At 39.4% G+C, this 27,249-nt stretch overlaps 1 protein-coding gene across 5 annotated transcripts in view; it reads right to left on the bottom strand.

The window, feature by feature from the left end:
- Window positions 1–27,249, bottom strand: part of ST7 (suppression of tumorigenicity 7) — a 151,866-nt gene that overhangs the window by 32,366 nt on the left and 92,251 nt on the right. For all 5 annotated transcript variants that reach the window (XR_008451826.1, XM_054077373.1, XM_054077391.1 and 2 more), the window contains exons 4-9: window positions 22,062–22,116; window positions 21,515–21,630; window positions 20,276–20,351; window positions 17,863–18,017; window positions 14,361–14,458; window positions 3,120–3,234 (exon numbers count right to left, since the gene is read on the bottom strand). Coding sequence is in view for 4 of the 5 variants with exons in the window: in XM_054077373.1 (XP_053933348.1) it covers window positions 3,120–3,234; window positions 14,361–14,458; window positions 17,863–18,017; window positions 20,276–20,351; window positions 21,515–21,630; window positions 22,062–22,116 (615 nt within the window). In the remaining variant the exon portion in view is untranslated. The remainder of the gene's footprint in view (window positions 1–3,119; window positions 3,235–14,360; window positions 14,459–17,862; window positions 18,018–20,275; window positions 20,352–21,514; window positions 21,631–22,061; window positions 22,117–27,249) is intronic.

Genomic DNA, 27,249 nt, shown 5'->3' with positions numbered 1-27,249 from the left:
GATGTAGCTCAGCAACAGTGCATGCTCTCCCACTAATGAAGCCTTTTTTCCATGAATAATGAGTATGGACATCAGCTCTGTTGCCAGGTACATAACATAAACACAATTTAACACATGGCTTTTGGTAAAGCAGTGTGTCTGCTTGCAGAGGCTGAGGTTTCACATAATGTGATCCAACTTTTTAGCCCAGGGTGGGGGCAGACTACTCAAGGAAACAGTTTGTTCATATGTTATCAAAATACAATAAATCAGGTTTGGTCTCAGTCAAGAAAAGGCAGTGGAGTGGGACCAACAGAGACTGCAGATAGGAAAGTATAAATGAGTTCATTGTTTTATATTCCAATAAATCTTACAACACATGAAGCTGATGAGTTCTAAAATGAGCTGAGACTCCCTGAGACAGGCCTGCTGAGACTCATGAACTGTAAGGGTTACACTGGTTAAGGTTGTGTTTGCTGAGTCCTTGTGCATACCTAACGTATGCACACACCTTTGTTTATATATGGCAAAGCATGAGCTGAAACACAGAAAGTAAGAAGAATTCTATTTTGAATAAGCCATCTATGACCTCGGTTTTGACTCCATCAGATTCTTTTGAGAAAATAAACCGCACCTTCAAGTTTTATCACCTTCCATGACAAAAAGTGCAGCTATGGTATTGTTAAATACTAGGGATCAGTGCTTTCACATGCAAAAGCAGAGCTTGCACAGGAATTTAGTCTGAGATTTGGGAGGGCATGGGACTGTCACAGCTCTGCTAGCTATCTCTCAGGACTATTATCTCATAACACAAAAGACTAGAAGGTGCCAACATCCTGTGGTGCAGGGGCATTTCTACTTTCTTGTTTCTTAACGTACCAAAATAAAGTCCACAGGAATCCTGTGCTACAGGAATTACTGAAATACAAAGAGCTACAAAAAGGACTCTGATGTTACCACTTTAACTGCAGATTTTTTCGACCAGACTAAGTACAATTAAGATCTCTCCCAGAATCATTACCGCTTCTGGATAGCAAAACTCATGGGCCTGGGTGACATCTTGATCTTTGTTTAGAATGATTTGACACTGGAAAGAGTTGAAAAGATTCCAGGCTACACTGGTAGCTATGACTATCACTCACGTTATCCGTAATCAGCTGCTTATTTATCTTTTGTTAAACAACCTGAGCTCTGCCACAGCCAACTGCAAGGGTCTGAAATTTGGCAGTATGATTATTAGGATCAAGCCAATGGTCTACTGCCAGATTTATCAAAATTTATCTTAATATCCTAAGTTATAAGATGCTAGAAGAAAGCAGTTAGCACATATTCAGTGGCTTCTGCATTTTTTTTCTGTTATACACTCCAAACATTATTTGCTCATCAAGTAAACACATCTCAGTACTCCAATAAACTTACACATCATATCCTTGCTACTGCTTCATGTGGTAACATGGGGCCAAATACTGGGGCTGACAGTGAGAAGCGCCTGTCTGCAGGGGCTTTTACTGTTCTGCTTTTTAGCATCCAGGCAATGCATCAGAGACCATCAAATGAAGAGGAGCCAGAAGCCATAGCGAAAAGAGTGGATGGATAAGATGTCTAGTAAGACAGGGGTTGAAAAATTGGCAAGGAGATGCATCATGACCATCGCTGCCCCGAAAAGAAGACTGGGATAGGTAGTGGGAGGAGACAGGAGAATAGAACTGACCACGAGCAGCACTGGCTGAACAAGGAGCCTCTGGTAGTAACTAGGAGCAACTGAAAGCTGAAACTGACCACACCAAAGAGAAGTGGAAGACAATTCAGTAGACAAATGTGACAGAAGTTCAATTAGGGGCAGGCTGGAAAAGAGGCCAATTTCTTCCAAGAATCAAAGAGAAAGAGTGGATATATGCTCCATCAAAGAGAAAGAGTGGATATATGCTCCAGAGCCTGTACTGGTAGCCATTTATACCAAGTACCTCAAATAATGTGCCTCTATCTTTTCAAAAACTTCAGAAGTTAAAAGCCTTAAAATCTCGGCTCAAAGAACACCAGAAAGCCTGTAAGAGCTAGTAATTAAGACTATCTTAAAGACTACAAGGCCAGTCTAGAGAAAGAGTTAAGAAACATCAAAATTAAGGCTACCTGTTTCATTTATTCCAGCTATTTAATTCATGCATGTTGTGACCTCATTTTTAGTTACACGATCATATACTATTCCTTTCATAAATGCTCTTGCCATATTCCAGTGCACAGAATGAGACATTTCTGAGGATGAATGAGGACTGTGTAGTAACAGAACAGGAAACAGACGGCTGTGGAATTCCTGATTTACTTGTTGCAGAACTTAGAATGTGGACAGTGAGTAAGCCAGGGACTGCAGGAAGAGGATGATGAGCGGCACTATACAGGTTGACGAATGCTGGTCAAGAGAACTGGATTGTATTCTTTTTTCTGTCACAATTTTCTATGCAATACAAGGAAAACACATTTAACTTAAACTGAATAAAGTATGCCAGTTGGCACTTCTTATTCTGTCCTTTCTCTGTTTGAGACTTTGGTGTCTTGAATTCAAGTACAAAAGGCTAAAGTCAGCATGAGCTGTGACTTGAACATAAAGAGTGATGCAATGCTACGTAAACCAATGTTTACAGAAAAATACTGAAAATAAATGCAAAAAGTTCACTTAGTCTTCTGAGATTTCCAAGTTTTCCCCATAAGACATTAAGTCTGTTACTCACTAGACTGCTGTGAAGTTAAATCAATTAGTGCTTGTTAAGCATTTGTATGCTACTAAGTGAACATTCATACAAAAGTCCATGAGAGACATGAGAATGCTTTCTTTAGATAATGTTTGAATAGCGTATGATAAAAATCTGCAGAACCTAAAGAGCTGTTCCTCAAACATCAACAAAAGGCAAAGACAGCACTGAAGAGTTGTTAGTAAATGAAGTCCATTACCCTGTACAATGAATTAAGTATGGGCTGGTAGAAAAAATGTGCAATGTTTAAAATCTATGGATTAAGGACTGTGTAATCTACAAAGCCTGTGCTAATCGCTTTAATTATAGTGCTTCTAAATTTTAAAAGTTTGAGTCAAAAACTTAGCTTCGGTCTGAATCATATGGAGAAAATATAAATAGGTATGGACTTACCATCATACTTTGCTAAGACTGCCTGGACATCTGCATACGCTTGCAGTTCCAACAAAGCCTCTAGCAGGTTTTCATGGATGTTGAACATGCTGAGCAGAGGGAACTCCTTCATCAGCTAAAATCAATAACATATGAAAATGTTAGATCATTAATACGGAAAAGAGTTTCTTGATCAAAATGCATTGAAATAACCAACACCAAGTTAAAATCCCTCTGTTCCCATTGTTTCTGGCTCTTTTCAAGAGTTTTCTGTTATCTCAAAAATTGCTGACTTCTTAATGGGCATTAGGTCAGCTTTCTTCACAAGATACGCTTTGCATAGGATGTAAATAGTCAAATCCAAGGACACAGCTGCCTGAATAACTCTCCTTCAATTAATAAGCTTCTTCAAAGTGAAGAAGAGTTATCTTATCATACTGGAAAAGAATCTTCAACAACTTAGCTCCTGTGTCATCAGTAAGTAATCCAGCACCTCTCTGGTATCTTAGTAGGAAAAACAGAATGCATTGATAAAAATCAGAATAAAATAAAATAAAAAAAAAAAAAAGCTTACATATATGCAACTACACTATCAAGTATGCAATATTAGGATTTGTAATCAGGGATACTTTAGAGCACAGCTGCAATTGTGGCCAAAAGAAAGACAGAAGAAAGAAAGAAAAGGTACCAACAATAGAAAAGGTAAAGTTTATACAAATCTAGCACTATAACTAAAGAATCCATCCTGTATGACAAACGCAATGAAAAGCATAGTTAAAATAATTTAATCCTTTTACATGTATGTGCCTTTACTTTACAAACCAGCCTTTTGAGAAATACCAGGCTTTTGTTCTGGGACATCCTGAGTTTCAGTGTCTGCATAGATTCAAATGACTGAAGCTGACATTCTATTGTACCTGCTTTGTGAAGCTACGTTTATTAGAAGCATCCATGTTCTTTACTACAGAATTGATTAAACAGTATTTTTTTATTGTCAGAGTGACTCAGTGACTCTCTAAAGAACTGTTAAAAGACGCTTGCTTCCTCATGTCCTCTTTATGGTTTTTATATCTTAACTGGCTACATGACCTACATTCAGCACAAAAAGGTCCCACACCGTGTAGAACTATAATAGCTGATATTACTGCTGTTCTTCAGGAACTTGCAAGGAAACGCTATCATTTAAAATTTCTCTGAGATGGTTTATGAGAACAGAAATGCTATAACAACACAAATAAAGAAAATGGTTCAAGGTTAGCCTTGCTCAATTTCAGGATAGTAAGCTGGACCTGAAAACTCTTGTCATTTAAAAAATCTGCCTTTGAAGATATAAATAGAGAAGCTGATAAAAGCCAGCAAATCTTAATCTCACGAACAGGTAGCATAAACAGAAATAAGTCAGGATGGAAACAAGAACTTCAGAAAATGAGAAACAGGCAATACACTAAAGCTTCTTCACTCTGTTAAGGAAGAGACCTTAACAGGTAAGCAGAGGTGCAACATGCAGAGAATTTCTTCCTTGTATTAATGGTCTGTCATAAACTTGTGTAAGAATTATTCTGACCTTAAGGAATAAGTCTGCCTAAATTTTGCTATGTGGGCAGTACTGACCATGCTGCAGTTTGAGGATTATTAAAATATGAAAGGCAGGGAAAGCAGTGTTTCATTTAACTGATTATATAAATTTCTGGTGAGATGACCACTGAGACAGCGACTGAAAGAGCTCACTGATTTTTTTGATGCTAGTGGCATGGGGATGGGCACAAGCTCCTAGTTTCGATGGCAGGAGCTGAACCTGTGAAAAAGAACACAAAAAACCTGCATAGTTTGTAGGCTTTTCTCCTCCAGTTTTCCAAATAAATGGACCACTGCCCCTTGTGCTCATTTAGGTAAGCAGAAGGATTTGTCAATAAAATAAAAATTTAAGTCCTTGATCATGAAGAAAAATAACTGCAGGTGAAAATCCACATAGCTGGATTCATCAGTTAAGGATCCAACATAAAGCCTACTTCTCTTCATTCTTGTCCTTACTCACTATTGCATTTTTAACAGAGGAAGCTACTATTTGGCAGGAAGAAGCATGACAGAATCTGGCCCTAAGTAAATTGTGATTTAAAGCTCAGAACGAACATATTGCAAAAAAAACCCTCCAAGGGATTAAGAAAGATTATCCCTGCTCATTGAGAATGAATAATGGCTGGCAGAATAGCATTCCCTCTATCAGTGAGGAAAAGGGAAGAACTGCAGCTAGTTATAGATGTACTGTGGCCAATAAAAGCTCTGTTTCTCTGTTTCTCACTGACATCACTCACTGATTATTTTTTTCTGTTTTAATTAGGTTCTGTCAGAGTGATAAACCCTGCCTAAGACAGCAACAGAATAAAGGTCACTGTCTAGACTGCCATGGCCTCCAAACTGACAAGTGTTAATAAAGGTTTCATCTGGGAAAGGCTGAATGTTAATAAGTTCAACCCAGTTGTAATGAACTCAGTTGATATTGTAGCTACGAAAATAAAACACCTCTAAACAGTCACTCAGCTATTCAAGCACTGACTGTGCACGAAAAACAGCACGTTCGCTATTAAAAAAAAAAAAAAGAACACTAAAAGAAGAGAGAACACAAACTCATTTCTCTGTCATCTCAGGATACAGAGTATAACTTTTTACTGCAAATAATTTTCAGTCACAGTAAAAAAATGGGTTTTGAGAAGCTCCTCTGAAGGTAAAGCCACTTAGATGTAAGCATATAAGGACAGGTTATTTTTTTCACGCTCACAGTGAAAGCAGCCACTAGGGAACAAAAAAACCAATGCCAGAAAGGTTACAACATAGGCCTGCTGGCTGGGCAGAGCAGGCCAAACACTGTGTCAAGCCGAAGAGCAACGGAGAGCAGACCATGAGCCAGCTCCCCTCCCTAGCAGATGGAAAGGGAGGCTGGCTCAGACTCCACACAGAGGTGTAAAGATGGGCACATTATCCCTCAACACAAGATGAAGAATGCACCCTAGAGCTCAGCTCCCCAGACCCGTGCAGCATCCAGCTCTAATCTAGACTCTCATTTGTGAGGCACAGACCTCCCTTTGCACTCAAAGATTTATTTTCTGTGAAGTTAAATACTAACATTTGCCAAATCATTTGACTTATCAACTTTAACTCTCTTTATGGCTTTACTGTAACCTCACAAATGTTTCAATTTGAGTGGCAAGCACTGCACTTAAGGAAAAAATGAAGGCTCTGTCATGATCTTTTTCCCAACCTTAAGGTCTTAAGAGAGAGTCATCAAACTCAGCTCTCAAGATTTCTCACCAGAGCCACTAGAGCTTTTTACATAAACACTAGTTAGGACTAAAAGTTTCAGTGTAAAATTCCAGTTAGCTGGTTTCTCAGCTGGTACAAAAGAGCTATGCTCCGCTGAGCAGAGCTTATTTTCGTATCATATGAAAAGAGACATGACATAGCTATGAACATATGCCCTCCTTAAAATATCAGGATATCCAAACAGCTATTGAAAATACCGTACCATTTCTTTGTTCATGATGATTTTAATCTGAACTGCTATTGGTCAAAATACTTCCTAGTGATGAAATTCAGACCTGCAGTTGGGTTAGCCCGTATTCTGTTCTAATTGCTCTGCACGTCTGGAGGAAAATAGACACATATGTAAAAAGTGGAACTGCTTTTCATTGAAAGATTCATTGGGTATACTGCAAATATACAGAAATGGTAGCTTTTGCAGATCATGAACAATTTTTACTTTTTTTAGATAAATAATATTTTGGGAGTATAATTTCACAGAAAAATTCTGGAAATAAGTCTGACACAATCAGATATCTTGTCACTAGTCCTGGGAGGGCCGTATTTCCAGACTCACCCCAATCCATATGGTAGGGTGTAGGTTCAATGATTTTGTGATGGATATGAAAATGTGATGATCACAAAAAAATGGTTTATAGTACAAGGAAGTCCACATCTGATTTATTGTATGAGAAACAAGTTTTATCTCCCAAATAACAGTTTGATGAAGAGGACTCCCTTCTCCAAGAGTATTTCAGTCATCAGCATTTAGAGCTAATTTCTGAAGTATTTTTTAAGGAATGTAGCTTTAACCGCTGCATCCATTATTCTCCCTGTGATGACATTAATATTATGCATCAATTAGCAATGATACATTATTTGCGCAAGAAACAGCTCTAAGCTATAGCTTATGCCTACAACTAGACCATGGAACTCAAGGGAATAACAGAGGTGCATAAATGAATGACCTTATGTATAACCTGGTGTTGACACATTTATTCTCCATTTGCATTATGGCTGTACGCACAGTCACCTATTTTATGGGCAGTGCATCCAACCATTCACTGTTGAGAAGATATGAGTAGCAGCAAACAAATAAAACCATTTTAGATCAATGTATTCAACTGAGTTCATGCCTAAATATGGAAAGTGAGATCAGCTTAAAATGAAGAAACAACAACAAGCAAACAAGAGAAATTCAATGCAAACAGTGAGACTGTTATAAACTTAAATCCTAGTGCATCTGTTTCTACAGTGGGTGTGCAAAATGGTAAAATTCATCTCACAGAACAGGAATGACAGAAGCTGCGATCTTCCAGGTGCAACTGTTCATCACCACTGAAGAATAAGACACACAGTATGGACAGTCCTGTTATTTCATATATATATTTATATATATTTTTAATATATATATATTTATTCTGTCATGTAATGGACCTGTGTGTGTGTGGCATTCCTGCAAATAACCAGTTTTATTTGGAAGCAGCTCCACAGTTACTCTTTCACAGCTCAGAGAAGGTAGAAACTAAGAAGCCAAAACTGCCAGATCCTGTTGTTTTTGAGCTTGAAAATGTTCAGCTATAAGAGCCACGTTATTTTCATGTATATGTGGAATTCAGGGAATTTGACATGTCATCTGATGGTTGAATTCTAATGTCGTAAAAGAGACACAGATCAAGTTTACACTAACTGTGGGATGGCACAGGCATACAACTTGCCAACATTCCATTTTTAATTTGTCAAGAGTGAATTTAGTTGTAGCGTTCCATAATACTCACAGATAATATGACTTCTCTTCAATGGAGGATTAACAATGAGTCAATAAAATGAAAAACATCTTACCGAATATGCTAATGTAAGAAAATACGCTAGAACATGCAGCCTTTATGTTTTCTCTTAATTAGAGGATTGAAGTTTTCAAGGTATGACTTAAGTTCTTTAAGGGATAAAATTATGTAAATGTTGTTATTTGGACCGTGCAGTAAAAATGCATGTATTTCAGGAATAAAAAGAATTCTAAAGGCAATTGCAGCACGAAACCAGGGGGTGCAAGCTGTTCCAGATGTACATTTACTACTAAATAACCACATCACATAGAAGTAGTACCAGTGATAAATTAGGATAATGTTTGTAACATCAAATATTAGTAACTTTATAAAGCATGAAAACAGTCATCACTCCTAGCCCTCTTCAAAAACACTCCTTTATTTGCATCATCCCAAAGTACTTTTTGCAGAAACTTTGCCATATTATTAGAAGTAGATATTTAAATGAAATTGAAGTGAGGAAATTGCCTTTGCCTCAAAAATGAGCTAGGAGATTCCAGAGAGATGGAAGAGCATAATTAAAGAACCATACAAAGCTCCCAAACATGGAGTGATGCAAGAAGGCAGACAAGAAGGAGTCCAAGTTATCAGGGCTCCTACCAAGACTATGTGACTATATTGTAAGACTACATTCCATCTTAATAACACCACAATGCTAAAAATCCATAACTTGTATGAAAAACATTATTATCACGTTTAGATAAAAGTCACCAAATGTATAGTTTTTGAGGGTTTTGCACAGATCACAGTCATGACAAAAAGTGGGGGGTCTGAGTCATGTGCAGCTAAAGGGAAGGGTTAAACACCCTCTGGGGAATCACAGGAGTCTCAGTTTTGTTTAAGGGCCTATTCAAATGAGGGATATTCCCAACGCTCCCACTTACTTATGTGAATTTGTGACAAAACAAACCACATTTGAATACACAGACATATGGAACTATTAAAATTGTCATTTATCACCTGCTATTACTGCAGCACTTGTGTGTCAGAACAAGAATTAACTGAAGATACTGCTCTATGGTGGAGACTGGCAAATGTCACCATTCACAAGAGTAGCATTCTAAAATTAATGAGATAACTCTTGGTGTCATTTAACTAGGATGTGCTTTTCCTTCAAATTTTAATAAATGGTATCTGCTACAGATGTTAATAAAGCTAGAATCCCACCCAAGGCAGAGCAGCCTGCTTAACCTGACATGTGTAACACCAGCCAAAGAATCTGACTCACTAATCCTTGCGGCAAGCACAGAAGTATTTGGGAGAGACAGACAGTAGCTGCTGATGCAAGCAGCTGCAGAAGTTGTGTTGCTAAGTTGCTAGGGATCATAACATCTTTATTAGCAATTAGTACTCTCTGTTTCACACAGCTTGATAATTCAGGGTGCAAAACACTGTCCTGGCTATGCATTCCTATTACTTAAGAGCAAATCAGTAATGCACATAAGACTAGAGAATTCAACAGAACACTGAACTGAAAACGTTATTCGAAGCCCAGCAGGTTGTCAAGAAAGTATGCTAGATTTGCAGAACCATCATACCAGCAAAAATCACTAACACCACTCATCATAAAACCCCAACCTACCCATATCATTAAAGATGATTCAGTACAGTTGAATATCCTTTTGAAGCCTTCAAATGTATTAACCTCTTAAATAATTTCAAATGCTCAGGGCAGGCTGAGTGTTTAAAGAACATCCTCATGCAGTCCATAGATGAGCATGCAGCACTCTAACAATACAAGGTGCTATACTGGTAATTCCTTAGTGTCTCCCATGGCATAAAATATGCATTTAGAGACTGCAGGTGGGCGTCGAGATAGGCACAAACAGAACCAACTGAAATATTCTCAGCAAGGTTCTTAGAGCTAAGTACATAGAAGTAGACTTCTAGGTCTTTTACTGTGATCTGCAGAGTACTTTCTCAGCAGGTATGACTGACCACAGAAATAAAACTTACTTTTCTGACCCTTAAAAAGTGTTTGAGGTTCTCTTCTTCTCAAGAGCTGAGGAAAGACCTGGAGAGTCTCTTCTCTCCCTAAAACTCACTTGTTTCTAAACAAAACTGAAGATCATGGGGCAAGCTGCAATTTCTGTGTCTCAGAAACATATACTTGTTAAGACAACAAAGCAGTCTTCAGGGAAGCTCACAGTGGTCGTGGGGTAGAGTGAACTCTAGAACGAGTTTCTTTCATCTTCCCTCTAAAACAGGAAGCATTTAAGAGCTTCCATTCACTTTGTCCACTAGCATGCCTTCTGCCTGCCACCCTTCTCTTTCCTAAACACACATCACCCTTCAATGAAAGCTTGTTCTGCAGTCCAAATGTTCTCCAGAATAAACCCAAGAAGCTCAAATCAATTTGACAAGTAACTTTCGTGCATAGTACATTTTCACCTGGATGCTCCAGTGATGGAACTACCATGTCAGTCCACTCCCGAGTTCAATAGTACAATCAGTCACTGATTCAGTCACTCACAAAATACAGGGAGAGGTGCCTCTGCACACCTTCCACACCCTCTCTACTTTTAATTAATGTGAAGCTGGAAACACCAACCCAGCACACTTCTGTTTTCTTCCATTGTAAAGGTGATGGAATCAGAGAAGAACAGACAGACTGTTCCTCCTACAAGCTCCTACAAGGGGCTATCCTTGCCCATATACTACATAGCTACTCAGCTTACAACATTGTCCACAATAAAAATTCAATATGAAGGTACAGTGAAGATTTCCCACAACGACCATTAGGGACTTTCACCTCTGCACATACCAAATTTTCCACGATCATTTAGAACACACTAGTTCAAATTCTCCTAACATAATCAGCACAACAAATAAAACAATAAAACAACCAGTGCTGTAGACTTTTTCCTCAGGGACAGTAAAAAAGATCTTGTTCCCTCGCAGACTATATCACGTTCTGTGTAAACAGGAATAAAAACTGGAATAACTGTTGACTGGACCTATTCCAACAACACACTAATCAAAATGAGATCATAACTTAACTCAATATATACAAATAGTGACAGCTGCTGGTTTCTATAGCAAAATATAGTAAATAATTATCATCAGAAACACAAGCAAAAACACCACCTATGTGTGATTCAATTACATGCTTCCAAGAAAATTACAGGTTCATAACTCTCGTTCAACTCAGCTAAATATATGACATCCAAGCAGCAAAGCCAGTAACAAAATACTATACCAAAATCAATCACAGAAGCAGCAGAAATTTCTACCCATTTTTAAAATTAAACCCCCATTTTTAAAGTTTTTTGAACAGTTTTTAAAAAAACTGTTTTAAACACCTTCCACATAATATTAAAGAATATTATTTTCCTATCAGCAGTGTATATAACCATAAAATCAAAATCTTAAATTTAAGTCTCTAACAACTCATTTTCTTTCCATTAAAGTGTTTTAAGCAAGATCTCAGTCTTTTCTTGCAGGAAATTCAAGTAAGACAAATTAATCTATCAGTAATATCCTCAAGATGGCCTTATATATGCAATGAATTAAACACTCTCAAATATTTTATTTTTTGAAAGTGGCAAAGACTCACTACATCCCAATCATATTTCCCAGATGGTGTCATGAACCTCTTAACACTTCATTTCCATCATGTTCCATGTCTTGAGAAATCTGTTTTCAATCCTTCAAGCACAAACAGGGCCTCCACCCTCTGTCCCCTGATGCTACATTCAGTGCTCCCCAGCCAACATATTCTTCTTAAGGTGAATAAATTCATCTCCTCCCTCATCAATCACAAAGAAACCTTCAATGACATATTCATGTTCTTCAAACTTCCTCATAAGTACATAATTTACATCTTCTATGAAGAAACAGAGAATATGCATTCATCAGAAATAAGTAGCTCCAAGTCAGTCTAAGAAAAGCAACTGCAAAGCTGACTTGACCCTTTTCTTGCTTCCAGGGTACTCGAGTTCTGACCTAGAGATACTGCTGCTTTTATATTTCATCTAGGAATCTGCTAATTCTCATCTCTGCTTGCACACAATGAAGAGCTCTAGAGGCATCTAAATCCAGTTCAGAGCATTTGGTTTAGTGTCTGTATGGGGAAAGAATACAGACTGCATTGATCTGAGCTGAAGCTCTAGAAGCTGAAATTCTATCTTTATACCTCCTTTGTCTTGCATCCAGTCCTTTCATTTTAGTAAATTGTTCCTATTGAGGAGAGTTTTTTCCATCTTTCAAGAGTCTAACAAACAATGATTTGGGTCTCCCCGTCATTGTTGCCTTTTGAGATTGACATTGCACTCAACTTCAACAACACACAATGTTCTCTCTAGTGACAGAATAAGCCACTCATTCTGGGTCTCACATTGCATAAGAAACCTAGGACTCGCTGGACCATCCAAGTCTCTAAATCCAGTGCTCTGCATACACAATTAACCATACATATTGACAGCAGCAGCAGAAGTCTTGACAGAGTATCTGTTCCACATAGCCACATATCCAAATCACAAAACACATTCAGCCCACAGTAAGCTCCAGAAGTTGTCATAATTATGATGTGTGACGTTTGAATGTGAAATTCGAATTTTTTTTCTTGTATATTAACGCTGGAGCTTAGAATTCCAATGTTTGTCCCCCAACATTTCAGTATTTGTCCCAGAGTGCCTGTATAACAAAATTCATGAAGAATCAGCGGAGCTGACTGGACTGAAACCAATGTTTTTGAAATCAATGTTCTCCCAGCTGACCACATGACTGCAAAACCAGGTCTTTCTCCTTCACCCCTCTTTCTCACACACCTAGCTGTATAATGGCTGGGGTTTTGACAAGTTCTTTTTCAATACCTCTCTCTGTCAGCTTAGTGATTCCAGGGAGTGAGAGCTGTGTGCCTGTAAAACCACAGCTAGAGACAGGAAATAATGTTACTTGCTGCTTGCCATCCAGTCTGTTATTTAGGACAAGGACCTGCACTACCGTAATGAACTCTACCCAATGTTTTCAGAAACTATTCATGGCTGCCCCAGCTCCAGAAGATGCTGGGTGCTGGATTCCATGTTGGCAGACATACTTGCTTACTGCCACTGATGCAGGTGCAAGATCCAGAGAAAGTCACTTGCCTTTTTATATTAAAATTCCCGCTGACTTGCAGTGAGAATTTCCCTTTTCACTCACCAGGTTTCAGGACCATTCAACTGAGCTGCCTAAAGGTGCTTCATTCCGGTCTGGGATTCCATTTTGTGTATTTAAAAATTAGGTCCTTCAGCCTAACTTGTAGAACTCTGTATCTTGCTGGATTCATCTCTACCTCATTTTTGTGGGAGCTGGAAAACTAAGTGTAAGAAAGGAGAAGACGGGAAACTGGTAACCAGTTTTACCATTATCTGCCCAGAGCTCCAGGGCTCCATTCCTCTTGCTGTCACAGAGTTGCTACCTTGGGTGAGGCACATCATCTCCTCAAAGAACTGTGTTTCTAATCCACACCCAGGGAATCTCACTTGAAGAAACGCTGGGCACTCATAGCTATCTCTAAACTTGAGCATTTTACATACTTTGAACATATACAGTGCCTTATGTGAAGAGCTGCCTCTCCTGCAATCCCAAAATAGATAATGTTTGGAGGACCATTTGTAGCTCTCCTGCCTACAAAACAGGGATATACACTCAGACCCTATCTCAGAGGGAAATCAGTTTGTTATAGATTAATCACTTGGGTTTGCCTCGTCAGTAAAAGGTTTTGCACGAATAAATAACAATGCACTCGGGTCAGAATAGTGTGATATAAACAATGCACAGAGCCAAAATACAGTTTTGCAAAGAGGAAGAAGAATACTTAAAATTAGTTTATTAAGTTATCAGCAGCTTCAGAAAATACGTTAGCAACTTCATGATCAAATAATTAAAGACTGCACTCCATTGCACATGTACGAGGACGGGAAATTCAGTCTGTATGTCTGGGCAACTGTCCATGTGGTATTTTGTGACTTCATAGTGTTGTTTTCACAACCTTATAAATAAATGATCTCTTAATTTAATCTTTATGTACATTATACATAGAAAATTACTATCAGCAGTGCTGCATGCAGCAGGAATGGATGCTAACTTGTAAGCAAATGTGTATCATTTCTATGCTATTATTACCAAAGTATCACATGTGAAACAAATCCAAACTCACATCTCTCATCATTTTCACTGCTTCTCTGGTCCTGCCCAGCTTCCTTGCACACATTGCCAGCCTCCTCTTAATATAGACTAACACATTGGTGTCCCTTCCTGTATTAAGAGGAAGAAAAAAACCAGCATTAGGACAAAAAAGATAAAACAAAGATTAATTTAACATTCTAACACAAAAGGAAACAGACTTTTTTTGCCTTCTTTTTTTTGTTATTCACTACCATCAATGCTTTCACAATGATTTTAATTAAAAATTACCAAATTCTGCTGTTTTAGATGTGGCGTAACATCACCAAAATCAGTGGAATCACTCTAGATACGCTGTGGTACAAAAAAGGACCCATGAGCTGGCCTTACACTTATGTAATATAAGCAGATCCAAAGGTACATAGAACACTACAGGATGAAGACCATCAACTGAGGCAAGGAAAATCCCTATGAAGTTAACATTGGCACAAAACTCTGTAGTCACAACAGAGCATTAAATTACTTACCACTTGACATAAATGTTAAGGACAAGGGCATCCATGAAAATGCATGTTATATCCTGACTTTTCTGTAAGTTATACTGTACCTGCATACACATATAGGAGAAGCAGCAAAACAAATCCTCATCCTCTAACAGTCTTTTTCTCAATGATTAGAAGAAAAGAATTATTCCCTGATCTTCCTTTTAAGGAGCCTTTACTTGTTAACCAATTATCATCTTCAAATTCCACACATCACTAATTATGGATGGCAAATTAACACGTTTCAGATACGACAGTCCTATGTGCTAGAAGGTGCTCTAACAGCAAAGATGACAGAAAACAAACAGCCGCGATAATTATTCTCTTGGAGAATTCTTAGTCATTTCATTTCTCATCCTCTTCCCTCTAATCCCAATGTGGACTCCTAACACAGTTCTGGACCAAAAAGGAAATGAGCAGACAGCTAATCATCTATAAAATTACCATATCATGAAAAGATGAGACACCTGCTGCAAAGTACCTTTGTGTATAGCATACAGTCTGTCAAGATTTTAGTGTGTTCCAAACATTTTCAAGTCTTTCATAATAGGAACAAGATGGGCACTGAAAACACTCCAAGTGTACAAATTGTTTTAATGCTGTGATCGCAATTTTCAGATAGATTAAACAGCAGGTTGAAAGGTCTGACTTTAGAAATAAAAATAAATATGGGATGAAAGGAATTTCTTTAGCTGTATTTTATATTATGTGATTTTTTATCTCTGTATTGATTGCTATATATTTAATAAATAATTTATTAGTTACATCTGTTTCGACATGTTTATGTATGGTAACTAAGAGGAATACATTTCAGGCCAAGTTCCTTGTCAGTCTTTTCAGACTAAATGGTCAAAAGTCATCCCTGGAGGTATTTAAAAGACGGGTGGATGAAGTGCTTAGGGATATGATTTGGTAGTGGACAGATACGGTTGGGCTTGATGATCTCAATGGTCTTTTTCCAAGTGATGCTATGATTCTATGATAAACCAAGATAACCTTTCAGGACAGAATTTCTGAGGTGACTAACAATTTGGGGTGACTAACACAAACCACCTTAAAAAGAAGACTGCCTACTCTTCCTATAAAAGAGCACTTTTTGAAATAGGTTAAGTTGGGTACTCAAAGTTATTATTCACTCTTAAAATTCATGGTCAAATATAATATACCGTATGAAGGAGAAGGAACACATGAATCAACAGAAATATAGAGCAATATGCTATTGTTCAAGAAATTATGTAGTGTTTTTCAGCTGTAAAAGATGAAATGCTCACTCTTCATCCCAAAGTCAACCTCAAGGACCAGAAATGGAGTGACAGACATCTCGGAACCATTGAGCTGTAACACATCTGTCCATGGTCCTTCCTCTCTGAAGAGAGCTGACCTCTCCATTTTTGTTAACCATGCAGAAATCCAGCATATAAACAAGAGAATCCTACTTGAAGCCCGTGTCCAAGGCACCATCTGAGGCTGGAAATTCCCTAACTTCTGTGGGCGCGCGCTGATGTTTTCAAGGACAGACTGGGTGGTACAGAGAAGGGCGATGTTCTAGGCCCCCCTGAAGCCACAGTCAGAGCTGTCAGTCACTTTTCAGCCATTCGGCTCTGAGGCAATGCACTTAGTTTTGTGATTCAACTGGTTACTTTCTCTGCCGCAACAGTGAAGGCTCAGGGTGTCAAATGTGACGATGAGAGTAGCCATCAAGCACACACAGGTTACACAGATACCATACTTATATCTGCCTGCACAAACTTAACAGGTTATTTTGGACATAAGCATTGTGACAGTGTTTAATTACTCCTATGGTGTATTTTTCATAGAACTGCTGTTATACCCTGCACTTAGGATGGAATGAGAGCACAAATTAAGGTTTCACAGAAAACTGTAAGTCTGCTAGAGCCTGAAAATTGCTTCAAGGGTTCAGCTGCTCTACGTTTTTTTTCCCACCAAAAATAATCAAATCATCCTAAATATAATTTTATAATGAACAAGAAGTTTAAAATACTATCCCCGGGCTTTATAAAACCTCAGGTTTTCAGGTACAGACTTGTGTACACTTCTGAAACTAAAGATCAAAGACAATTTCACCATATACAATTTTTATCAGCAATCTTCAGACCACACGACATAACCAGAGGCTGTGAATTCAGATCCTAAGAAACCTGAAGAGGCCCAAGGTAGGCTAGTGCTGGTACATATGTAATGAATTGATAATATTTTTGCCCGAGGTAGCCATTGTAGACTACAAATAGCCTAGGCTGTTTGCTTTATTTATCTTTTTGTTCGTTTACCGGCAGTGAACTCTCATGTATTTTCTTAAGTTTAAGAAGCATCTAATAAATACCACAGCATTTAAATCTGCTTATTCAAAACTAAAAAAAAAAAAAACTTATTGAAATCTAGGCTTTCAATTAGAGCACTGCATTATTCCAGTTGTTAATTTTTATATTTCTGTGACCTTTCTTAATGTGTGAAACTAACTTTTCAAATGTCACACTGGTTAATAGGTCTCTTTAACTTTTACACATAACAATGTGATGTACATATCTACCCTCACAGCTGATGCAAAAAAAAAACTGTCAAAGCACCACTTCACTCCTATTTCCATCACTCTTTACTGCCTTTTCACAACATGAGCCCATCTTTTCAAAATGGCTAAAGGCACTTTAGTGCAACTTTCTAAAACAGTGTTCAGCATTTTCTGAATATCAGATCTCTTTCGGCTCTGCTACTTTTTCTTTTCTGTTAAGTGCATGCTACCATATTTTCCCCCACGACAAAGAAAGGTGTATCTGTAGTCTGAGCATTCCTAGCTCAGCAACAGAATCAAGCAAAAACACTAAAACAGAATAGTCCAGCTCTCAGGTCATATTCCAGTGCAGCATTAAATACTGAGTACATAGATCGGAGCGGGAAAAAAACCCAAAACTAAAACTCAAAGAACTCTCTGGCACTTTTCTCCCTTTATAACTGACGATTGCCTCCAAAGAAACTTACTGTGTTGGGCTTCATACTGGGCACCATGGTGCTGTAACTGCTGACTGCGCCTGTAACAGCCCTCTCCAGCTTTCAGAGCTTGCTTGAACAGCTTCTCTGCTTCTACAATTGTTGTTGCTTCTTCTTCGGCCAGGAGAATATAGGCAGTAGCACATCTGCAAAAATATCAGAGGAAAAACCAGGAGGAAGTTGCATGAATTAAAAGCTACACAAAGCCAAGCAGACTGAAGAGGATGTACCAAACACAGAGGCAGTGGAGTTTTGTCCATAAATCTTTCTGATTAACTATTCTGATGAATAAATACTCTGGCAACCAGACCATGACTCTCATTTGTAGGTATAGTATCACTCAGCTACTTCAGTAAAACTACTGACAACTGCCCCAGAAAGTAAAGCACTGTCTCGCTAAGCAATCAATCATGGCCTACACCACTAAAACTTCTTCTGGAAACTGAGACTAGTTTCATGCACTATTGTTTTAACACAAAATGTCTGCATTATTGTAATGGTATGAAAACAATTGATAGACCTGTAACACCTCCCATATGCAAAGAAGAGATTATAGATGTAATTGTAGAGATGAAAAAACAGCACACAACCCCCTGGAAACCCACCTCAAAACAGGAAAGCAGGTTTAAGAATACACAGAAAGGTGAAAATGCATGGTAGGAGGCACCTCATCCAGCTTTCAGCTGTCTAATTTAGACCTCTTAACTATCTGCACCCCTCTACCTCCATCAAGGAACATCTTTACAAAGCCATTCATTTACCATGTTTAAACATATCTCTAGGAATTGGGTGAGCTGCTGATGGAGGGAGCCCAGGCAACTACTTTAAAATTAATGGCCACACTTTTAGCAGCTGAAGTTAAGTAAGATATAGCCTGTTGACTTTCTAGTACAAAGCACGTGGCTGATAAGATTATTCTTTATACAGAAACAGAATTAGGCTGCAGCTGCATCTAGTTGCCTTTCACAGAGTCAGCTGAGGAACAGGAAACAACAAGTTCAGGTGAAAACAAGATTGCAGGTGCCAGTACTTGCTGTGGGCCACCCAGCTGGAAAGCAGGCTAGCAGAAAAGGACTTGGTGGTCTTGATGGACGCCAAGTTCAACACAAGCCAGCAACATGCCCTTGCAGCAAAAAAGGTGAACAGTGTCCTGAACTGCATTAGGAGGAGTGCTGCCAGTAGGCTGCAGGATTTGACCCTCCCCCTCTGCTGAGCACTGGAGAAACCACCCCGGAGTGCTGCATCCAGTTCTGGGTTCCCCAGCACAAGAGGGACATGGATGTACTGGAGAGTCCAGCAAAGGGCCATGAAAATAACTGAAGCATCTCACGTATGAAGAAAGGCTGAGAGAGCTGGGACTGTTCACACTGGAGAAGAAAAGGCTCAAGGAGGAATCTCATCAAGGTTTGTAAATATCTTAAGTGAAAAAAGGATGGAACCAGGCTCTTTTTAGTGGTGTCCAGTGACAGGACCAGAGGCAATGAATGCAAATTAAGACACAGGGGGCTCTGTCTGTACATCAGGAAACACTTTTTTCACTGTGAGAGTCAACAAACATTAGCACATTAGTTGTCCAGCAAGGTTGTGGAGTCTCCCTCCGTGGGAGTATTCAAAAGGCATGTGGACATGGTCCTGAGCAACATGTGTAGGTGGCCCTGCTTGAGCAGGAAGACTGAACAGCAGAGCCTTATAGCTCACTTCTGCAAAAGTCTTTTATGCTACATGCTCTCTCAGTTAAACTGCTGTCGAAGAACAAACAATTCTCTTTTTCTTTCTGATGAGACACATGAAGGACAATCGTAAGGCACCAGTTTATGGAATTCTAGGACACAGTAATCTCTGTCAGCAACCTAAGGGACTCTCTCTGCTTTATGGACTTTGCCAACATTTATAGTTTGTCATGCCAGTAAAGCATCACACCATCGAGTTTATCGTGGGATCTCAGAATACTACACTTCTCATTGAGGAAATAAATAACGGACTCAAAAGACCAATAGTCCTAGAAAATTACACCATCTCACACTATAAGATAAATATTTCAGAAGGCGTTTATGAGTCCCTTCTTTCTTGCCACTGTTCAGGATGACCGAGAAATCCAAGAGGGAACTCTTCATCCCATAAATGCATATTTCTTATGCTCATCAGGAGGCAACTTAATTAATACTCTGCTATTCTGATCCAAAGTCTGCTGACATCAGTGGGAAGACTCCCACTGTCATCACTGCCCTAAGGATCTGGGTAGCTGGCACAGCATGCAGCTCTGCTTATTTCCTCCCACTTAGGCCTTCCTGTGACAAGCCTGTAATCATGGTTAAAAATTACTATAGCAACGCCCCTGCCTTAAGCTATCATCAAATGGATTTTTAAATGACAGGAAATAAGTGTTAATGTTGTTGTCACTTACTCATTCAATTCCAAAGCTTCATGTGCTGCAGAAATTCGAGCTTGGGGGTTTCTCTCTCTCCAGGCTTTTTGCATTACTATTCAATCAAAAAAAAAAACAAAACAAACAGAACAGGGGTATATCAGTCATTACAGTGTTAACAAGGAGAATCTACTGCATTATAATAACAACAAATTTATTGCTCTCAGTCTAACTTACTCTGGAGCATTTCAAAGAGCTCGGGGATCACTCAAAAGATGCATAATCAACACAAGCTTTTGCCCCAAATACTCAGCTTTATTGTTTCATTTAATTAAACTTCTTTCCATGGGAAAATCTGGCTGAGAGATCATGCCATCTGCAGTGTCACATACAGAGGTGATAAACAGCTCTTCCCTCTTGGGGAAGTAAGATTTCACAGGGCACAAAGGAATACAATGATAGTTGAGATTCTTATTCTAGTTCCTTACTGTGCTGTTGCTTTAGGTGAACCTTAAATGGCAACAATGCCCCAACTAATCAGACCAACTCATAATTAGCCCACTGAGCTAAGAAAACAGGATTCATGTTTATCATGTGTCAAAAAGCACAGTACATTCTGCTTTGTAACTACGCCCTCAGAAGGCTGCGCCCAACTCTCAGTATCTACCCTTTCCCAAAATACAAAGACGATTTGGCTTTTCAGTGGCAAACTCTGATGATCAAAATCATTGCACATTTTTAGGAAAAGAACCAAAGTCTGTGCATGGACTTCATAGTAATGGTTTAATACAACTAAAGCTGCTTACATCAAATTCTGTTGTAAACGCGCAGTTCCTTTTTTTTTAACAGAGCTTCTAACTACATGAAACACAGGACTCAAGTTTTACATAAGCTCTTCTGTCAAGCATAGACTAAATGGGACCTGGATAATGTAACCGCACATTACACTGCAGCTGGAGGCAAATTAAGTACATGTTTGAAGCCACTGCAAGAAACAGGAGGAAAAAACAAGTCTTCACACTTGCAAATGGTACCTTGAATGATGTTAGCAAGAAAGCAGAAAAAATAGTGACAGAAATTCGACTGTTTAAACCTACATAGCTACTTGTTCAGATTTCAAATACTACAAATCCAACAGCAATAACTTAGTAGGTAGGATCAAACTTCTCCCTCTCCTTATCTACCTGAGAGAACTGATGTCTTACTGCATTTCCTCAGCAACAGTTTAGAACAACCGTTAACTTGTTAGCAAAAATGGTCATTCATAAGGTCTCTTACTCGCATCTGCAGGCCGTAAATGATCGGTGTCACATGTAAAGAATGTCTGATGATCCTGTGCTGAAAGATTCATATCGTAGTAAGTCAAAGGTTCTCTCCCTGTTACCCATGTATACCTGCAAACATACCAACAAAGAGACATTTTGGTTAACGATGTCACATTCAGAAAAATGAATCTAGAAAAGAATCCTAGACTCCAGAGATGGGCATAGCCTACCAAGTTCACCCAGCCAATCTCCTAACAAACTGACAATGCATTTCACTGTACTGTGACAGAGCAACAGTAGTTGAACTAGGCTGATGAGGATGCTGGAAAGTACACACACCGTTTCATTCACAAGATCAACAAGTTTCAGAAACAACTGCAGAAGCATGAATGTAAATGCCTTTTAATTCCAAAACATTGCACAAATGACAGAAAAACCTAGCACAAACAGGGGTCAACAGTTGATTTTGTTTTTCCATCTCTGAGTTAGATTAATAGAAAAGTACAAATAAGTTCCTCAACCCAGTACTGTGTCTGAAACTGTAACATCGTAGCACTTACCGATTATATTCAGCTCCTCTGAACAGATTTAAAGGATTTCGCCAGACTTTGCATTCTGTCATAAATAGAAACACACAATAATGAATCTCTTCTAAATTACAATGGTACTTAAGGTTTATCAGAAACATCAGTCGCCTTCCAATGAACCTTATCAAACAACTTATTTGTTGTAGGTGCAAATCGAAAAAAATAATCAAGAGCATAGAGATGCAGGCAACCAGACTGCTCTTCTCTTTCGAAATAATAATTATAAATTAGTGTCAATAAATATTACCATTCCAGACAAATGTACTAACAGTGCTCCAAATGCCAGATAAAAAGATAATACCGATTAATGCTAGGACTCACATTAACCAAAATGCAGAATTTAAGAGGGATCACGCTGGGTTATTGCACTGAAAAGCAGCAATTAACTCAGTCCCCATGGACTTGTTATTTCTACAGAAAACTTCACTGTCTAGTTAATACTGCAAACCACTAAGAATCTCAGCTACAGCTGCCAAATTTAATTCCTCCAGCTTGTGAAGTCAAAAAAATCCATGGCAACATCTGCTGACCTTACTTAAGTTACAAGGATCCCAGGGTTGACAAAAGATGCTGAATGTTGATTGGCAGAGAAAAGTTCATTGCATTGCAAAGGTTTAGGAACACTAAAACCATTTCATACATTTATCTCAGGGCAGAAGGGTGGGGAATGCAAATTCTTCACTCTACAGGTATGAAGAGACAAAAAATCCACAATGTAGCTTAGAACAGAACTTGGGAAAAAAAGTCATAAAATTCATTTTTATAGCTTTGGGAAAGGTGAGGTCTTGATTCTGGCTTTTCCTCCTTTATTTAAACACCAGATTTGTTCTCTCCATTTCAACAAAGACTCCGCTGAAGGTAGGACCAGAATCAAACTCAGCATTTGTGACAAGGACTCACAGAGAGGCAGCATGCCATTCCACCACACATCTACTACTGGGTAGACCCCTCACATCGCGCTCTGCAAAAATTCATCAGTAACACTGGCCCTGCAGCACTTCACCAGCTGCTTTCCATCACTAAAAGTTAACCAGCACATTTTCCCTACGAAATTCTGTGACATCATTTCTAAGATAACACAGCGACAGTTTTCTCTAGCAGGATATTGAGTCAGCTGGCTATGTACCTTACTTTATACAACACTGCTAAGTATACGCCTGTTTCCTTTATGTCTGTCTCATTAAAGAAAAAGATAGAAATACAGAACAGCAAGGTAAGCTCTTGTCCTTTCCCATGGACCTAGCTCCCACTTCTGAGTTTAAGGCCAAAGCGGCACAGACAGAAAGCATTTTTACATAAATTATTTGCAATAACATAATGACACCCACATCTACACAAAAACTAGGCAGGTAGCATAGGAGGTGGGCCCTTAGCTTGGTGCCTACACCACCTAACATGTGCACGAAACAGAGACACGGGAAAGAGAAAATGTTGGGGGGAAAAAAGCATTGATTAAACATCTGCCTCTCTCAACTAACCACTTCAGTATGTAGGTAGTATTAGAAAGCTCCACTGGTTCACTCAGCAGAAATGTTTGATTGACATTCAGTCGTTCTGTTGTGCGGCCAGAGGGTGCAACTGTTTGACAAGTTTCAATCTGACAGCTTTTACATAATACGAATATCAAACCATTGTAAATATTAAATCACAACCCTCTGAGTTCTAGAGGTACGGTTCAGTGGCTTGGCTTACTCTTATTTGCAACCAACAATTATTTTATTACAGTGGCACCATTCTTTTTGCTCAATTTTTTTAACTTAATTGGTTATACTTTACTTGGTATGCAGTACTTCAGCACTGTAGCAGGGAAAGAGAGAACTGGAGAACAAAAACAGGAGGTGAAGAATGGATTTGATTACCACCTCCTGCTCCGGGGGAAGTTTGGCATGTCTGGCTGTAATAGTTAAACATGATGCGCTCTTTGTTCCTTTAGTCTTGGTATCTGCTGATACCAGTGCAACCACCATTCCTCTGACCTTTCTGAAGACCAACATATCTACTGCAATATTCTACCATAGTCAAACTTCTACACAGGAAAACACAGTAAGCTGAGTGAAAAAGCCATATCCACCTTTTTGGATTGGGGAAGAACCATCCCAGTGTTGATGCACAGCAAACTGCAAAGGTTGCCTTTTTTGTTACATTACAAACTAATAAGATAATTATGTCTTTATCTTATATAAGCAATTAGGATTAATTGAAGATCAATCTTTCAACTCCTTATCTTATATAATCACATTTTGAGCACCAATATCTTTCTGAAGGCAGGAATAACAGGCTATCCTACTGACACAGCACCCAGAGACATTGTGAGAGTCCCAACTCATAGGCCTGACTGCTACCGCACCGAAAGCAAGCACACTCTTTGACTATTTCTTTATATCAGAAAAGTCAAGATGTTTGGGTGACCCTCATTAGTCAAAATATTGTGCCTTCTGCCTTAAAACAGTGGGAGTTATTTCAGAGGTGCTGAAGTGTGACTGAGGACACCGATGAATGCCCACAGGTGTTTCCAAGCCATCCCATGCTTTCTGCCAGTTCATCAAAATCTAATATCCTGGACCATGCAGTGCTGCTATTCACAGCCTCTCATCAGACGGGAATGACAACAGCTGAATTTGCTGTGCTATACAGAGGCTTCATCAAGTAGAAATACTCAGTAGGAAGCAAGGTATTTTGGGATCAGCTATTTTATTTAACTTGTGAGTTCAAAGCTAATTTTTCCTTCTGAAGAGCATAAATAAAATTTGCCAGGTACAGACATAGGCACATCAGGGGCCAAACAATAATATTTTCTCTATAACTGAATTTGTTTGGGTTTTTTTAATTCATTCACTTTTCCTCACTCATTAATTCTGATACATTTTAAATGCCTGCAGAGGAAATAAATTTAATGAAACCATAACTGATTCTAGAGGAATATCCCTAATGAAAGTTGAATTAATTTCCAATATTAATATTATGGCCTTTATGCCAAGCCAGAGCTGAAACAGGTAAACTTTGTTTTAGAGATGAGTAACACAAGCCAAGATGCTCCTGTCCCGGCTTTCTTTAAACAGTGTGTAACACAAGCCATAAGTAATAGTATCTCAGCATCTTCATTAGTCATGGGTTGAGTTTTCAATTCCTACCCTTCAGGCAGCTGAGTCACCCAAGCACAGAGACAAGTTCCTCTGAGATTCTTCTTCAGTCCATGAAGATCAGTACTTGGGGGGCTGATTCATTTCAGGCAGGCTAGCCTATCTTTCAGTGGAACCATCCCCAGGCAACAAGGCCCACAACTCAAAGTGCCTCAGCAGAATCCCAAGCCCTGTGACACGAACAAAGTGACCTGCAGGGATAGTTCTCCCACAGCAGAGCTGTAACAGGACTAAAGCTGCTTCAGTCCAAAATTGACAAAAATTACCAGTCACATATTTTTAACACTCATGTGATGCTCTCAAAACACCTCCTCTATCATATCTTCATTCAGAATAATCATATGCACTAGAAAAGAAACCCCAGAGTATTAAGGTCAACTTCTAAGGCTTGAATGGTTTAGAGTCAGACACTTTCAGCCTGATTTGCAGTGCCATCTCTTTGCTCTGAAACGCAAAAGAGTTGCTGTGAACGTCTTGATGCTCATTAAACGTCTGAAATCAGGCCCCCTAAATTGGAGGCCTTTTTTAAAAACCTGACTGCATGATGACTTGCCCAGAGTCACAAGATCAAATTGGTAGCAGAGTCAGGAACAGAACAAGCCCTTAGGTTATTAAAAGCCACTGTGTTTCCATTTACTGAAGTGAAATCCAAATGTAATTTCCATACTATTTATATTGTCTAAAAAATAAAGCAATGCAAAAGCAAACAAGCACTCCCAACACCTTTTTCTGAGTTTTTTTTTAGCAGTGTTAGTTTATTCAAAAGCATTTAAATAAAATTGCTGCTTGTCTTTAGAAATGATATTGCAGAAAGAGCACGTGCAGTTTAGAAGGGCTTTCAGAGTAATAGGGCAACAGACACATTGGCAACGCAGCCTGAGCAATAAGCACTGTGTGAATTTGGAAAGATATAATTATCACAGAATCATAGAATTGCCTGGGTCAGAAGAGATCTTAAAGATCATCTGGTTCCAACCCCCTGCCACAGACAGGGACACTTCCCACTGTATCAGGTTCCTCAAAGCCCTGTCCAACCTGGCCTTGAACATTTCCAGGGATGGGGCATAATTAGCCAAAGCAATTAATGAAACAGCTCTGCCTTTTACTTTAAAACAAATTTAAAGGCAGCCTTATGAGGTCTGAGGGTTCAGCATGAGATGACGTTTGCTCTACACACCGCAGCCCAAGGCGTGCCTGGCTTCTACCCTATGCCTGGATGGAAGTGGAGTGTGGCACCCATGGGGTGTTTGGGGGCAGGAGGGTGGCACCCAGCACCCTTGCCCTGCGCTGTGTCCCTCCTCGGGTGTGTCACAGCTTTTCCCCCCGCGCTGGGCGGTCCCACACACAGCAGCCTTCAGAATCACAGAACAGTTTGGGTTGGAAGGGACCTTAAAGATCATCTAGTTACAACCCCCTGCGATAGGCAGAGACACTTCCCACTAGATCAGGCTGCCCAAGGCCCCATCCAACCTGGCCACGAACACCTCCAGGGATGGGGCAGCCACAACCTCCATGGGCAACCTGTGCCAGTGCCTCACCACTGTCATTGTCAAGAAATTCCTCCTAATGTCCAGTCTAAATCTTCCCCTCTTCAGTTTATACCCATTGCCCCTCGTCCTATCACTACAAGCCTTTGTAAACAGTCCCTCCCCAGCTTTCTTCTAGCCCCTTCAGGTACTGGAAGGTCGCTATAAGGTCTGCTCAGAGCCTCCTCTTCTCCAGGCTGAACAACCCCAACTCTCTCAACCTGTCCTTGTATGGGAGGTGCTCCAGCCCTCTGAGCATCTTTGTAGCCATACTCTGGACCTGTTCCAACAGCTCCATATCCTTCTTACGTTGAGGAGTCCAGAACTGGACACAATACTCCAGATGAGGTCTCACAAGAGACGAACAGGGGCAGAATCCCCTCTCTCGCCCTGCTGGCCACGCTTCTTTTGATGCGGCCCAGGACATGGTTGGCCTTCTGGAAAGCAAGCGGGTGTTGCCAGCTCATGTCGAGCTTCTCATCAATCAGCACCCCA

The sequence above is a fragment of the Cuculus canorus genome, chromosome 1 (genome assembly GCF_017976375.1).
Source record: "Cuculus canorus isolate bCucCan1 chromosome 1, bCucCan1.pri, whole genome shotgun sequence".
Lineage (NCBI taxonomy): Eukaryota > Metazoa > Chordata > Aves > Cuculiformes > Cuculidae > Cuculus > Cuculus canorus.
This window is presented reverse-complemented; position numbering and strand designations above follow the sequence as displayed.